General features: G+C 45.7%; 1 protein-coding gene across 1 annotated transcript in view; it reads right to left on the bottom strand.

Annotated features, from left to right (window-relative positions):
• Positions 1-12,933, bottom strand: part of LOC147259379 (copine-8-like) — a 61,134-nt gene that overhangs the window by 47,943 nt on the left and 258 nt on the right. Inside the window, exon 2 of the mRNA XM_086209744.1 lies at positions 621-661. Within this exon, the coding sequence (XP_086065870.1) occupies positions 621-661 (41 nt within the window). The remainder of the gene's footprint in view (positions 1-620; positions 662-12,933) is intronic.

Raw genomic sequence — 12,933 nt, 5'->3', positions numbered from 1 at the left:
ATAAATATCTCAGAGAGCATCACGTGGTCGAAGTCAGTCAGTAAAAGGTGTCACATGATCATTATGATGATCATATCAGCGATCACTCTCACTCTGACACAGTTGCAAACCGTAGAATCTTTCAGCTACTTTTCCTTTATTTTTAACATTTTGAACGTCAGTGTGAAACCGACGTGTTGCACCGTGAGGTCATAACTGCTACTCGCCCCCAACTGTTGGCCCCAACTGGGTTTTTACGGTGCGACTCACAACGAAACGTCTTCTGTTTAAAACTCCACCAAACTACACGCACACAATAAAGTACACACACCACAATATTGTAAACCACAATAAATCGACACACTTGACGTTTTCAAATTCCATGATTTTTCTGACTTTTTCATGACCTCATGAACTCTGATAGCAGCTGACAGAAGCTGACTGGCTGACGTGAGCCGCCTGACTAACATTCACATTTGGTTTAAAATTAGAAGTGAAGACAAAAGTGGCGTTTTTCTTGGTTGAACAAATGTGGCATGATACAAGCACAGAAAGTCTCATGCAAATGTTTAGGTGTGTGTGTGTGTGTGTGTGTGTGTGTGTGTGTGTGTGTGTGTGTGTGTGATAAGAGGCAATCTTACTGGGATCCGATTTGGAGAATGTGTCTCTGTCCAGCAAGTTTCTGAAAAAAAGAAAACAAAGAAACATAAAATGTAATTGCTTCTCCCACTTCAAGCAACAAAAGTGAGCGCGGGAAGTTATTACATCATCAAACTTCGCCTAATTAGCTCCCTCACTGACCCGGACAACTTGTTTACCCATAATCCTCCTCTGACATGATTAACAAAGCTATTTCGTTCCATAACCGTGACACCAACATTAAACAGACTATAAAATCAAGCTTTAAGTGGAGCCCATTCATATTTCAAACACAAGGAGAAGACAGGACCTATTTTTTTTCCCCCACTCCCCGGGTGCCAGCAACAACAGCCGAGGCTGACATCAAATTTACATGACACTCCAATCTTTGCTCTTCACATGGCGATGGATAAATGCACTGAAAAGTCCCACTGCAGAGCAGATGCTCGGCGCTACCGAGGTACTCCACAGTAGGAGAGTTCAGATGGAATTAAATATGCACTCGGAGATGACAAGTCACAGCTGCCTGAGAGCTGAGAGGAGAGAGATCAAGGAGCCACCAGGTCTCGGGAAGGGGGAGACCCGACATGTCACGTCAGCAGCGGAGGGGCTTGTTGCTTTTAGTTCACTGTGTCCAGGCGTCAAGAGGAGGTGGCCTGGAGGGCAGGGGTGGTGCTCCTGCCAAATCTCACATTGACAGACCTGAGACTTTTGCAGCAGCAACCAAGAAAGACTCAACAATCGGAAGGAAGCGGCCATCAGCAGCTTGTCCAGCGGAGACGTTAATCCCCAGACCAGCTTGAGTCATGATGACTCAGGCCGGCTCTATTTAAGTGGTCTGAAGCACTTTTGGAGCGAGTCTAATCCAGTCACATTAGTTGTAGTGCAGCAGTTGTGATGTGTTTCTGTAAGTCAGGCGTTGGTGTAGCCGCAGGTTCCCTTCACCAGAAATCAATGAGAACACTGAAGGCACTGAATTTTGGATGTCAAATAAACGAGGGAAAAGTACATTATCTGAGATTTGCAGCCTTTGTTTAGCAATGATCTTCACAAATGAGCACCACTTTAATGATCTTTGAAGCATAAGTGCAAGCGTTAGCGCCAAAAAGCTAACGTAGCTACGAAGCAGAGGTGGAAGAAGTAGCAGCGGCTGCTCCTTTGCTTAAGCAAAGGGAGAAATACCCAAATAAAACAGTACTGTGGTAAAAGTCTCCGTTCAAAATTCTACTAAAGTAGAATATTATTTCATATCGAGATTATGTGGTAAAAGTACACACTGTACTTGTGGTTTGTGTAGTCCAGTGCTTGGGAGCCTCAAATATTATGATAAAGTTTTCAAGTTTTTCTCCTCAGAGAAACTAGTATCTGTAGTAAATGTAGTGGAGTAAAAGTACAGTCTCCTTACATATACATTTTTAAGTTAAGCACAATACTCTCCAACTCTGCCATGAACAAACTGCAGTATTACTACGGGCAGTACTCTGAGAGTTTGTTCCTCCTAGTTCTGTGAGTGGCTATTAAATACAAACTATGAACTGAGTACTGCACATTATTATTTTTAGCATTCTAGAGTGTCACAATCAGCGTGGATGATTCAGGAGGAGTCGTGGTGACCACAGCATTCATGAACTTTTTATGTTCAGACACTAGCAGCACTTGCTTCAGGAAACTTCAATCCACAGAAAGTCGGCAGCGACTTCAAGCCCAGTTTCATTAATGTTTAATCAAAACCATGATCATTTACTAACCTTAACCAAAGTGCTTTCCTTGCCTAAACCACACGTGCATCTGGATGCACACCCCAGTGGTTGTATGTCATTTTCCCGGCATGCAACACAACCACCTGGCTGCACCTTCAGAGCTGCGCAGAACTGTAGGGATCATCAACCTGATTAAGTTGCTATCAGCAGCTTAACTGTGCTGCACATGCTACATGCTACATGCTACATGTATGCTAATGCATCAACAGACGTCTATCGTGCCACTCGGCTCTTTTCTCTCCAAGTTAAGACGGTGGGATTTTCAGTTTAAATGTGTATTTTGTTTGTATGTAATGACAACAGCATGACTTTGTCCACATAGTACGCTGCTGGCAGGGAAAGAGACAGACGGGGGGGGGGGGGGGGGGGGCGACTCTTGCTATCATGCTAGCTGCAGGGCGAGCACTCTGTCGCCTGTCCTGTCCTGCATGACAAGCAGCGAGTGTCTTGAAGCCGTTGATGGCTAGTGATGTATCTAGATCAGGCACTCATGTTTCGCTGATCCCAGTGAGGCCCAGATGGTAAAACGCCACGCTCTGCTGCCTCGCTGTCAGGACACGCCCACTGGCCCTTCTCCAGCTTAAATAAATGATAATAAGCGATGGAATCAGGCCTGGTCATATCGGCCTTTATGACTGGTGCAAAAGAATTTGTGTAGGAGTGAGAAGTGGGCGACTTCCCCACCTGCCAAATGGGATGAACGTCTGATAAAAAGCAATACTGTACACTGCTGGCTTCCAGAGAACTGATGAGTGGAGGCAGGAAAGAAGACTGCAAGAAACAGACAGCACGCAACTGGCTGTGTGTTTTTATGTGCAGGAGGAAGTGCACACTCTTACATGGATATGGTAACCTCCCTCTGATTCATGTGCACCCGAGGGCTTCCACCTGGCCCTGATAGAGATGGGCGGCTCTTTAAAAAGCCCTTTCCACTGTGGGCAGCCCGGGAAACGTCTGGGCAGCCCGAGCAGAGTGCCTCCTTCTTCATCAAACATTTACAAGAGCGTCCCTCCTCGACACCAGAATTACATTTGAAATCCCACCAGTTACATCACAGCCACCTAAACATGGCGGCTAGGGCTTTAAATACCTGTATGTGGAAACGGAGTGGAAAGAGATGGGTGGGGGAGAGAGGCGGGCGGGGGGTGGGGGTGGGGGGGCTTTCATCTACAAAAGCAATTGAGATTACATTTTCCAAGATGTACTTGGAGGAAAAAAAAGAACATTCAATACACTCACCATCAGAGGTTTGAAACACACAAGGAGAGCATCAAATGGGATTTTATCACAACCAGAATGACTGCTAGCTGGCTTCTGGCAGTCACTTAGACTTCCTCTGAACAGCACCACACATCTACGTCTCTCTCACAGGCACGTTTGACAGAACAATGTTTGCGTATCGTTTGAAACGTATTGATTCCAGTTCTTATCCACTTCTGTTTTTCATTCAAAAATGGTCAACTTTAGCCGTAACCAAATAAATGTTCTTTCTCGTGCGAGCTGAGCATGAGATGTTACTCGTACCTGCTCCGACGCTCACAGGTCTCTCTCTTACCAGCTTTCCCTCAATAACCAGTGTGAATGGGTCTATCACCAAGCATCATAACAGCTAGAAAAAAAAGACAAGACCGCCCTCAGACCCATCATAATAGCACAGCTCGGGTTGACTTTCATTCCCAGTGTATGGATTCTGCTTTTCTGCTTATCAATTCTGATATTGATTCCTGCTAATCGATTCCAACTTGGAAATGCCAAATCCTAGACAAAATAGATTGTTACTTTGGAACACTAAAATACTCGTACTGGCGGCACGGTGGTGCAGTGGTCCTCACTGTGGCCCCCCAGCAAGAAGGTTGTGGGTGGAGCAGTGGTCCTCACTGTGGCCCCCCAGCAAGAAGGTTGTGGGTGGAGCCCCGGCTGCAGCACGGGGTCTTTCTGGGTGAGTCTCCATGTTCTCCCTGTTCCTGCTGGGTTCTCTCTGGTACTCCAGCTTCCTCCACAGTCCAAAGACATCAAGAGGGACCAGGTTAATCCAGACTCTAAATTGACCGTAGGCATGGCTGGGAGAGCCAATGGTTGTCTGTCTCTATGTGTTGGCCCTGCCATGGACTGGTGACCTGTCCAGGGGGAAGGCTGCTGGGATAGGCTCCACCCCCACCACTCTGAACAGGGGGAGAGGGGGAACATGGAGGGATGGAAGTATTAGTATTATAACTGTTTTACTGCTTTTATTTGAAGTCAAAACTGTTGTAGGTGACTGATCAAGTACGATGTCTGACAAGGCAGATAAAAACAAACTGATTATTTCTTTTAGTGTCGACATGAGAATGTGTCAGAAGTTCAGCTGGTGACATCTGTACTCATAACATGAGAAATCCACATGATCTTTAGGTCAGGAATGTTCCAGCCAGCCCCCAGGCAGCAGGTTCCACTGGAGCAGCAGGAAACACCTCCTGGTCTTCTTCAATCGCAGAGCCTCAGGTCAGGGAGCGAGTGGTCACCTCACCTCCAAACCTAACCTCAGTCATCAAGCTTGACATTTAGCTCTTCATCCAATGTGCAGGTCTGCTTTGTTTACCCAGGAGCAGTCGTCTGTGGCGCTGGATACTACAGCTAATAAAGAGGATCCCTCCTTTAGAGGAGGCGCGGTAATGAAGAACACAAACCGATCCTGCTGGGAGGATAACACCAGATCAATAAGGCCAACTGGGATTTTTAAAAAAAGCCAAGCTGCTCTGATCAATCCACCTTTGAAGCACCTGCAGCATCCTCTAAACTCCCAACTATTTTCCTCAAGATTCTCTGTGTGTTTGAACCCAGGGAATGTATGCGCATCCAATAATGAGACGAAGAAGTCCTCCCTCACAGGGAGTCACAACATCAGCAGTCTGGGTGTCTTTAAGTAGAACAACAAGCTGTGACGGACGGGGAACCCTGAAACAAGTACAACAGGAGTGTGAACGATTTTAATAAATATATTAAATTTAAGGTATTGCAGTCATCCATCATGATCAAATCACTAGAAGGAGCCCTCCTCCTTTACTGTGACATTTCTGCTCTGTTTTTTAATACTTTCTTCTTATTTAGCTATCCCAAACTTAGGATATATTTTCCTGACCGTTGTCTAAAAATACCCAAAAATATTCTGCTCATATTAATCAGAGCAACAGCTGATACGCTGCAAGATATGTAACTTGAACAATGATCTCATGTGGCACCTGGTAAAAAAAACAAACAAACAAAAAACGAGCAATTATTCTGAACTAACATCACATAAAAGAGTAAATAATAGAGGTCACAATTATGACTTATGTTTGGAAATTGATTTTAGTGGGTGTTCAATTATGACAAGTCATTTCATGTATGGAATTATCAGTAGTAGGGTAACGTGGGGTTCCTCAGGGCTTCATTCTGGGTCCAATAGAGTTCTACATGCTGGGAAACACCTAAGAACATGAGATTAATTCTCACATCTGGAACTGTATAGTTCTTCATCAGTTAATGACACCGGACGAAGATAAGCTCCCTTAATTGTTGGCGCAGTCGTCCCGACAGAGGAAATGAGTGTGAAACGTCTGGCACAGGACGCACGTTGCACATTCTCTTGTTTTGGTTTCAAACCCTGATTTTCATTCTCAATCACACATCAGTAATGTCACAAAAAATCCTTTTAACACCTTTGAAACACTGGTGAGGTGCAACTGTTCCTCTCCGAGGGAGACACTGGGAGGACTTATGCTTGCTTTCATCGCTGGCGGGATGGACAAGTCTCTCTTCTCCAGTCTCCCTCAAAAGGCTATAAAATAGCTGCAGATCATTGGAACTGCAGCAGCAGCAGCAGCACGTGTGCTAAAGCAGAAGGAAAGAAAACATCTCATCCATCCTAAAGTGACCTCCAATGGTTTCCTGTCAGCTTCAGTAAAGATTATAAAATCCTTTAATCAGTGTTCAAGACGACCTCTAGCATCTGGATACTTGTTTTGAATGTATATTTCATCAAGACCACTCCGGTCACCTCAAACACGTCTCTCAGTGGGTGCCTCAGCATCCTTGCGTGTGGAGCAGGCGTCACAGTCGACACCTGTGAGCACATTTGTGTTTCCAATTCTGCTGGCTTCATTTATGTAGGAGCTCAGTCGCTCTGAAGGGGTTTGTGAGATGATCCTCCGGCTTCTTAGCAGGATCACACAAAAACTACAAGACCAAATTTTGTTGAGTACACGGAGATGCGTAGCTGAGGCCATGGACGAACCCATTCCACTCAGAACAGATATGATGAGCGCTGTAAAAAAATGGCTTCCTTCTTTTTTATTGTAAAAGAGCCAGAAGCCTTGGCAGAGGTATGCGCTCTCTGGATATCCCTCGGGAGTTCGCACGGTGCCGCTCTGGAAGCCAGGAATTTCCAGATATAAAGAAATATTCTAAAATAACATTTCCAAAGGCCTTGATGGTTTCTTACTACTGAAAAAGTACTATAACTACTGAAAAAAAGGCATTTGAATTTGAAATTAAAGTAGATTTTGTGTGTGCTTGAGTGTGTGTACATTAAATAAAACTCATGATAAACCTCAGATTTCAATATGCGTCTGTATTTACAGCACAACTGCAGGTTTGCTTTAGGTTTACCGTACCGAAGCAACACAGACACACTGTGCTCAGGAGACAGACATCAAACACCGGACACTAATTAACAGGATGTCCTCGTATCTGTCCGCAGCAATCAGAGCGATGGGTGAAAGTGGTTTTGCAAAAGATGAAAGCAGGCGAACTGTGGGGGCCGGAGGTGATGTGGTTGGTCATGTGACAGAGCTCTGAGGACACCAGGTGAAGCTACCATGGCTGCCCGGTGCCTTAATTAGATGAAAAGACTCATTAATGTGGCCAGTCACCATGACCCCCACTGGGCCTCGCGTGGCTTGGACCCGCTATCCGAGACCAGCTTGATCTGTTGGTTTTATGCCTCTCACTGTGGTCCAGTTAAATGGCGAAGGATCAAGAATCGATACGCTCAGAGATCCACACGGTGAAGCCGGAGTGGAGGGGAAACAGAGCAGTCAGGTTTAATCCACACAGTTCCATTAAAGTCCTGCTTGAACTCCAAACTGCGCTTGTTTGACTTGGAAGGAAACACAAGTGAAATAGTGACATTTCACAAACAACCAGAGCCACCCGTCTGTCCTGAAATACTCACCAACACACGCCGACGGCAGCAGCCCAACTACTGCCCTCATCCTGGAGAAGACACTGTTTGATGGAGGCGTTACCGTGAGCATCTTATGGAACATTCCATTCATACTGTGTTCCTGTTTACAAGCCACAGAGCAAAGACCAACTACAAACAAAACACGTAGCAGAATAAATTCAACAATACCAGAATTACACAGAGCCCCGTAATCACCGACACAACCGTCACTGAGGATTTCCGATGTTTCATTTTCACAGTGCGACTAACAGTCATATGTTATGAAAATGTGTCACCCAGTTACAGTCTAGTTGGCTCGAATCCAGATTTATTCTCCAATCTTGACATCTATTCCCACACTTTCTTCTTGTACCAATACATGATCTTGCCTGAGGCCAGTTTGCCATGAAACTAACTTGCATGCAAGAACGTGGCATTCAGCTTCTGCTCTCCCTGCAGCAGCAGCAAGAACAATCAGATGTGTGGATTCACTTTCAGGGGGAAATGGTGCAGCAGAGCACAACAACACATTTTAAAAAAGTTACAAAGGCAAGCCAAGTGGAGCTGAATGTTCCCCTGAATGAGCCGTGATAGCGGTTGATGGTTAGAAATCCGGCTGGGTTGGCCAGAACTTCAGGGGGGGAGGGCACGGCTGAGAAGTTAGTGGGTCAGACAGGACTGAACACAATGCCTCTGACAGATATCAGCCTATCAACGCAGAATCTGAACTAAAACAGAACTCGCAAAGAACGTCTTTAAAGTTTCTGGCAGTTTTTTCTCCTTGAAACGATGAGTTGAGTCATCAGCCAATCACACGGTTTTCTTCATGAAATGACAGAATCCCCGCCTCTCACCCAGTGGCCCCCAAAACTGGTGCACCGCCGGTCATGTGAGGGGCCGGGCCCCGAGTTGTATGACGTCATCTCAGTCCGGCACCTCAAAAGTGCCGACATCACAAAAGCCCTTTGATCTCTGGACTCTTCGGCTCCACACCTGAAAGTTGGCGCTGCACTTCCTCAGGCTGCCAGAGATTTCTCGTATTCGTAGAAAGATTATAAATCCAATACCCGTCGAGGTTGTTTGGACAGTTGGTTGAACAAAACCAGCTATTTTTTTCTGCTCACCTCAATCTTTTTTCATTTGCGGATTATTAAACAAATTAATTGTTTGTTGCATCGCTTTAAAAAAAAAAAATCACCTCCAGAGATCAAATTCGGACCCCCTGATGCGATCCAGCTTGTATGTGTGATAAACCTGCATATCACTGCACTTGATGTCGCATGTGCACAGAAACATCAGAGGAGCGAGGTTCCTTCGCTCCAGCAAGTCTGTCCGTCTCTTTCTTCACCTTCTTTGTGAAAAATGAAACATCAGCTGTAACCCATCGACCGGCCTCTCAGCGGGCCAGCGTCCAGCTTCAATACAGCCACATCGCAACACGTCAATTCTTCGACAGGATACACTTTGTATGTTTTGTGCCCAAAGGTCATGGCTATCTCTCCGCTGCGCGCCGCTCAGATCAGATGACAGCTGCGGCGACGGAATCACACACGTCTTTGTGCACGAAAACATTTTCCAAAAATCGGCAGGACTCATTTGATGCTGCAGCTCGAAAGGCCTGCAGAGCTCGCTCTTTGTAGGGACGTCCATCTGTGTGTGTGTGTGTGCGTGTGTGTGCGTGCGCACGTGTGTGTGTGTGTCATCCAGGCCTTGTGATCAGGAGTGATAGGCATCAGACGGCCGCGCGCTACTGCTGCAGACTGTGGGACTTCCTTCACACACAGTATTGAACTTGAGGTAATCAATCTGTCAGGTCTTCTGCTTGAATACACGCGTGATGAGTCGGCCGAAGGTTTTATTGAGTGAAGTACTTTTCACTGAAGGATGCGATCCATCTCAGACTTAATTCCTCGCTGGTCGACATGCAGAGACACCAGAGTGAGAATATCACACCGCCCACCAGCTCAGCGCTGGTAACATTTGTGTAGTTGAGGCGACTGAGGGTGTCCACTCTGCCAGAAGCTAAATAAAAACATGCTCCATGGTAGGGTTTTTTTTGTTTTTTTTTGATCAAACTGGCTAAGCTGTGGACGCCTGCCTGTCCAAACATGACGCCAGCTTGTGGATGAAAACATCATCTGGTAGACCAGATACACGGTTTAACCTCAATGTCTGCTTAAATGCTCACTTTAAAACACGTGCGCGTGCACTCAGGGCAGACCTCAGCCGAGTCACTGCTGGAGATCCCTGAAAAATTCATGAAAATGTCCGAAGACAAAAGATACTACATATTTAATATTCTAACAGTTTGACATGTTTGTGTTTGGGTTCACAACGTTCTGAATGAGACCAGCAGCGGGGTCTTCCTACGCAGGCCAGACTCATCCTTGCCTCCAGCTCCATACACACGGTAAAACGTGATGAAACGATGTGTTTCCATAGTAACACGAGGTAAACCGAAAGTTAGGGTGACGGAAATATCACATCAGAAGACACGAAAGTGGCATCAGCCGGTCTGACATCAGTTTGGGCTGATGAGAGGACCAACTCCCCCCCCCCGCCTCCACTTGCAAGGGAACCACAGACTGAATAAAAAAAAAAGGTTTCCTTGGCTGAAACATTCGGGTGAGGACGCTGACAGAAGCGAAGACAACTCGACGGAAGGAGGACGGGTCAGGTGATGTTATTTTTTCAGTTTTTCCTTTCCTTGAAGTGTATAAATGGGTATAAAAAGGCGAGGTTTATAAGTCACCACGGTTGGACGCGAGTGCTGGAGTTTGGGTAGTTAATGACATCACTAACGCATAATTATGGCTAAAAAAATAAAAAATAAAGCATAAAGCTCCAACTGAAATGTCCCTCTGAGGTGCGGAGCAGCATGGAGGATGAAATATGAGTTGCACCATCATTGAAGCGACTGGGATTCCGGCGGTATCTCGAACCACGTGATGTTTGTTTACAAAGTGACAGTGCGAAAGCAAACCAAATGATAATTTTGCGCAATTCCTCCGCTGAACTGCGCCAGCGCACAGGGCTGAAGCAACCTGAACCGCCTCTCTGGGACTCAAACGCCATCACTGTACATGGAGACTACTGATCTACTTCCTCCTCTTGATGGTCACATGGCCGAGAGGTCAAATGTGCCTGTGTGAGAACAGCGTTGAGTTAGAAAAGAGATGAATTTAAAGTCTAAAAGCAGGGATGCACCGCCGGTTCTCGGCCTGCCCACTCGGTGTCACGTTTCCCAGCTGGAGCGGTCAGATATCGGCCAAGAAGAATCGAAGGGCTGCACCCCTTCTTCTTTCATGCTGCCGTTATTTCAAGAGAACAGAAAGAATTCTGTCCTGATAGAGGCTTCCTCTTTTCAGCAGAAACATCTCGACGGGCTCTGATCTCCGGATCATTAAGGTCATTATCAGGCTGCTTTCCTCTTCCATTACCAGGCTTTTATCTTAGACCAACGTAAAACAGCAGCAGCAGCTGATTTCAGGTCAGCGGAAACATAATGGAGCCCTGAGTCCCAGTCTGTCAAAAACCAGGTTTCCAAGACTTCTCCACGCGATTGCATTTATGAGCAAATCAAAACCCAACTTTTATCCTCCACAGCTGGAAGGCAGTGAAAACAATCCGAAGATGAGTCGTTCCCTCTATTATCTGACATTTTACAAACAAAACCTGTTTCTCTGGGTGCTTTGTGAGCTTACACACTTGTGCTTGTGTTCGTTTTATCAAACGCATCAGTTTAAACAAAAGGCCAGATGGTACGATGTCATATCTCCCATACAGGTGACAAATAAGAGACGTAACAAAGACCCCTCCCTGCTGGAAACGCACACATCACCATCTGTGGTTCAGTCACGAGCACCAGAGCAGCCGAGCTATGAACCTGGTGGTGACAGCGGCCGCTTCCAATCTTCCTTTACCATCAAAAACGGCAGGCAAACATAACAAAACCTCTGGACGCTGTAACATGTGAGTTCAGGTGTAGAAATCAGAAGGTTGCAGGTTCAGTCCCCACCTCCTCCAGAGATCACGTAAGGCTTTGGCAGCTATTAATGCAGAAAGTGATCGTATCAGCTGAGTTGAACAAAGTTCCTGACAGTCAGCCGTAGAACGTTCTCATTACTATGCAGATTATTAGCTTGGTCTGTTATATGATCATTAGGGCTGGGTGTCGTTGAGTAATTGTCAATAACCAATATCCTCATACTGTTCTCAAATCCAATGTAACAGAAATTGAATTTCATTCATTTTCCAGACTGTTCTCTCTGTTCCAATGTTAGCATTTTACCAACATAGTTATTATATCCACATCAATGATGATTAGCTGTGACTCCGTGTGAGCGCACCAACATCCATCCCTCCAACGATGTCGAGTGATGTTGCTCATATCAGCCCACTTCTGTACGTTAAACTCTGTATTACAGCGTAACGAATGAAACCTCTGCAAGGTTTATAAATATCAATAAATAATGGAAAAATATATTGATAGATTGTTTTTGGGTTTTTTTTGCCGTATTTGTATGGAGGCAGTTCAACCGGCACTGCAGAAGTCCCAAACCCAGCGCTGCTTGATCACCGACACCAAACTCAAATCTGACGGGTTAGAGAATAGCAAAATGACATTTGAACTCTTCTTTATGTCAAACCAGCAGTAAAAAAATAAAAATAAAAAAAATTTATATATATAATGTTGATATAAAAGAATACATACGAAAGATAAATAGATAAGAAGCAAGGAGGCCGAAATTTACAGATTTAGTCCGTTTGTTGTTGTTGTCTCTTTTAAAATTAGCAGAGAAGAATATATTTGAGCAAAAGTGGTACAAAGAGTAGCCATCAGACCAAAACCAATGTCTGCCGATACCCGGGAAGTGCCGATATTCTTTATGGAACGATATATCGTCGGATGGATAAACGTCCCTATGTGTACTGTACAACTGCCGATGCTGTAGAAGGAGAGGAGAGGAGAGGAGAGGAGAGGAGAGGAGAGGAGAGGAGAGGAGAGGAGAGGAGAGATGCTGCTCCAGGATCAAACTGCCACCAACATTCATCTTCCCTCCCAACACAGAAAACCTCAGAATTCACCGGATCTTCTTAATCAGTCAGGTCAGCCTTCAGTCTGGCTTTCCAGGCAAACTGTTGACCGCATCCCCGCTGATCATATCACCATGCAGCCGCCGCCGAGCTGACAGACCCTGAACGGGATGTTTTCAGCTCCACAACTCCAAGAGCCAACTGTTTTACGCATGTCACTTTGGGTGAGTTAACTCACTCCCCCACCACCGGTGCTGATACCGGGTCAACCGCCCCAACTACAGCCCGGAAGACCCGTGAACACGCAGAGCACGACAGTGTGGAGACAGCAGCGGT

Source organism: Aulostomus chinensis, chromosome 7, assembly GCF_037954235.1.
Source record: "Aulostomus chinensis isolate RoL2024-O1b breed Wild chromosome 7, RoL_Achi_v1.0, whole genome shotgun sequence".
Classification (NCBI taxonomy): Eukaryota; Metazoa; Chordata; class Actinopteri; order Syngnathiformes; family Aulostomidae; genus Aulostomus; species Aulostomus chinensis.
This window is presented reverse-complemented; position numbering and strand designations above follow the sequence as displayed.